The 3,460-nt window shown below is 59.9% G+C and overlaps 1 protein-coding gene across 2 annotated transcripts; it reads left to right on the top strand.

The window, feature by feature from the left end:
* The first annotated feature begins 624 nt into the window (after positions 1 to 624).
* Positions 625 to 3,208, top strand: LOC101762704 (probable RNA-binding protein ARP1). 2 transcript variants are annotated; one of them, XM_004984770.4, is made up of 6 exons: positions 625 to 969; positions 1,111 to 1,312; positions 1,418 to 1,583; positions 2,207 to 2,246; positions 2,349 to 2,610; positions 2,831 to 3,208. In XM_004984770.4, the coding sequence occupies exons 1-6, from the start codon at positions 751 to 753 to the stop codon at positions 2,854 to 2,856; spliced, it is 915 nt and encodes a 304-aa protein (XP_004984827.1). In that variant the 5' UTR covers positions 625 to 750; the 3' UTR covers positions 2,857 to 3,208. The 2 variants fall into 2 exon arrangements, with proteins under 2 accessions (XP_004984827.1, XP_004984828.1); XM_004984771.4 differs by having other exon boundaries at positions 634 to 969; positions 1,421 to 1,583.
* The last annotated feature ends 252 nt before the right edge of the window (positions 3,209 to 3,460 follow it).

A 3,460-nucleotide genomic window follows, 5' to 3' on the forward strand; every position in this document is an offset into this window, starting at 1 on the left:
TCAGGCAAGGGGATGCTGCTGAGCCTGATCGGCATAGCTAGGCGAGGAAAGGGGCGAGGGGAAAGGAAAGGCGTCAGCACGTTGTGTGGTAAAGGCAGAACTGCAGCTGCGAGGCCACTAGGCCAGCTGTTCCCCCACCCGCTCTTACAGCTCGCCCACCTCTCCCGTCGCCGATCCGTTTGGCTTGGCTGGCCACTCGCCCATCTGTTCTTGTCTCCGCGCCCCGGCAGGGCTGTAAACAAATGAATGATTTCTATTCAGTCTTACGTTGCATTGTACTCTACTCACTGTTTGAGTTAGCATGTAAGTTGCACTGCGTGGAATTACTCTCTGCACGACGGTAAAAAAATTGTATATATCTCGTTGATTAACCACGAGAGGGACATGGTTAATCATGCTTGGAGGGAGAAGACGACATGCAGGCCTTTTCTGTTACAGTTGCAGTCTTGCAGAGCTGCTGGTGAGGGGCAGAGAGAGACGATGAGACCACAGGTCGCCGGGGCAGAGGCCAATTGTGGGCAGGCTAGAGGACCAGGCGGCAGACTGGGAGTAGCTCTCCTGTTTCCGTTATCCGCCCGCCCAACCACCACTCTCCCTCCCACGGAATTACAAACTCCGCTCTATATAAAACCCCCACACCCCCGCACATCGCCCAGTCGCCTTCTTCCACATTTGCATTCCACCCCCCGCGCACATCTCGCCGACTTGCCGTCACGAAGGACGCAGCGCCGCGGCCCGGCAGGCAAGGCAATGACGATGATGGCGCCGCAGCCGCAGCCCCTGCCTCTGGCGCAGCCGCCGGCGGCGGCGGCGTTTGGCGACACCACGCTGACCAAGGTGTTCGTGGGTGGGCTGGCGTGGGAGACGCACAAGGACACCCTCCGCGAGCACTTCGAGCGCTACGGCGACATCCTCGAGGCCGTCATCATCTCCGACAAGCTCACCGGCCGCTCCAAGGGCTACGGCTTCGTCAGTGCTCCCTCTCCCCACCCTCCCTCGTCCCTCCCTAGTTTAATTCATGCATTGTCGCATGGAGTCAGTGGCACTGGCATTCTTCTTATGACGCGCGCGCGTCTGATCTGAAACCTGGTTGCATGCGTGGATGGGCAGGTGACGTTCAAGGAGGCGGACGCGGCCAAGAAGGCGTGCGAGGACGCCACCCCCGTCATCAACGGCCGCCGCGCCAACTGCAACCTGGCGTCCCTCGGCGCCAAGCCGCGGCCCCAGCCGCCGCACCTCCTCCGCCCCTCGCCGCCGGCCACCCCGGCGCCACACGCGCCCGCGCTCCCGTCCCCGCACCAGCCCGCTCCAGGTACAATATTCCCACGGTTACTGCTAGCTACTCCTAATTACTGCCGTTAACGTGGGTACTGACAAGAGATCACGTGTGCTTGGCGCGAATTCACCTGCGCGGCAGCAGCCATCGCGGTGGGGTCCAGGGGCGTGTCGCCGGTGCCGTGGTACTACCACCCCTCCACGACGCCGCCTCCGCCTCCGCCGCCGCCGGCCGCCCACTACGCCCACGGCGCGCACCAGCAGTACCACGGCGTGCTCCCCTTCTACCCCGCCGCCACCACCTACGGGTACGTTCGCGCACCCCCCACGCGTACTAGCTCCAAATTCAATTTCCCCGCGCGCGATAGCGCCTTGGAGAGGCATAAAAAAAAAATTACGATCCGGCGTGCGCGCGCCTCGAGCGCCGCGAATTGTCTGCGCGGCGCGCGAGGCTACGAGGATTTCGTGTCCGCCGGCGACCCGCGCGCAGGCAGCAGCCGCCAGCCGCAGCGCGGCGGCCGAGGGGTGGGCGGGCCCGGTAGTCAGGGATAGGCGCGCGCGGGGGGACCGGTAGCGTGGGCGCGCACACACATGGCGTGGCTGCGGCCGGGTTCGGGGCGCGCGACGCGACGGGACAGGCGCGGGCACAGGCTGGACCTGGGCCGGACCGCGCGCGCAGCCAGCTGCCTCGTCGTGCTCGCACGTGCCCACGTGCCGGCCTGCACGGCGGCAGGAAAAGAAGGGGGGAAATTAAATAATTAATGCTACTGGCCATGTGTTAGGCCAAAGGACTCAGCTCAGCACCGTAGTTAAACGCTTAAACTACACATGGATCTGTTGTTTTTTCCTTCTGCCATGTTTTACCGGGTTAAATTATGTGTGCCGCTGGTACTTATCGATGTGTGGTTTTGTGCTACGCGTTTCTGTTCAGGTACTCGCCGAACTACGTCGCTGACCTGAGCTACAACGCGGTAAATCACCTGATCCCTCAGTTTTTTTTCCTGCACTAAGTAATAATGTTACTGCCTGATTGGGGGGCTATATGCTAATCACAATGTTCTTTGGGGGTGCAGAAGCTAGGCCAGGCTGCGGCTGCGGCTGCCGGCACGGCCGGGTCCTACATGCAGGGGCACTTCACGTACCCGGCGGCGCAGGGCGGCATGGTGGCGCCCAACGGCATGATGCCGGTGTACCCGTTCTACCACTACCAGTACCACGGCTCGCAGGGTCTGGGCGTCCCCGCCGCGCACTTCTTCCCGCCGGCCTCCGCGGCCGCCGTCGCCACCGTCCCGGCCATCATGTCCAAGCCCACCGTCATGGCCCCTCCTCCCAAAGGTATCATAGCACCACACCCCAAATCAAACCAAGCTCCGTAGCCAGAAGTCGCGTCGCATGTGCGGCCGATCGGGCATCAACCGGTGCGGCTTCGCATGTGCACGGTGCCATGACATGCTGCATTGCTGCTGCCGTGCCGAGTTGGCATGGCAGACACACGCAACTAGCCTCGAGATCTCGTCCAGCTAATGGCCTCATCTTTTGTACTGTGTACCCGCAGTGGAGCAGGTGACGGGTTGCAGCTGAAGGCAAGGGCGCATGATGATGGCTGGCTGGCTGGCGACGGTGAGCGGCGGCAATGAAAGGGGAAAGGAGGCCAAAGGGTGCTCTGGGTTTTTAACAGGCTGCACATGAAGGGTGTCGTCCGTCTGTCGGGGGGGCCGAAGAGAAGGCCGCCGCATTGCATTCGTTCAATTCCCTCTCTCTCTAACACCGGCAAGAAACCAAAAAAAAAAGTCTGTAACAAATGATTCGATTCGTCTCTCGTTTACCACCGTATTTTTCCAATGGTAAACCCGTTACCAGTGTCTGTAGTAGAAGTCCGGTCGCTGCAGGGGACAGTGAACCTCAATAAAAATGTCATAATCTTTCGTCGTCATTCCTGGTTCTTGTGTGCTTGAGCAGAATTGTATTTCGGCTCGTTGCTCTTATCTAGAGTGCAAAGGTTAGCACTTAGCACAGCTAGAGACAGATTTTGCAACGAAGAAACTGCAGGCTGCAGATGGCTAGAGTGACCAGAAATGACAGAATCTTTCCCTTCATATATCGACACACTACAAGAATTCCAACTGTCAGCAGATACCTCAGTAGAGTATCTAGCGACAGCAGGACGTTTACATATTCCATAGGA

Source organism: Setaria italica, chromosome IX, assembly GCF_000263155.2.
Source record: "Setaria italica strain Yugu1 chromosome IX, Setaria_italica_v2.0, whole genome shotgun sequence".
In the NCBI taxonomy this organism is placed as follows: Eukaryota; Viridiplantae; Streptophyta; class Magnoliopsida; order Poales; family Poaceae; genus Setaria; species Setaria italica.

Bases quoted from the DNA above. Each gene is read 5' to 3' on its own strand.
- LOC101762704 (XM_004984770.4), top strand. From the start codon at position 751: ATGACGATGATGGCGCCGCAGCCGCAGCCCCTGCCTCTGGCGCAGCCG. The intron at 970-1,110 runs GTCAGTGCTCCC...GTGGATGGGCAG, and splicing joins GCTCCAAGGGCTACGGCTTC to GTGACGTTCAAGGAGGCGGA. The intron at 1,313-1,417 runs GTACAATATTCC...CCTGCGCGGCAG, and splicing joins CCCGCACCAGCCCGCTCCAG to CAGCCATCGCGGTGGGGTCC.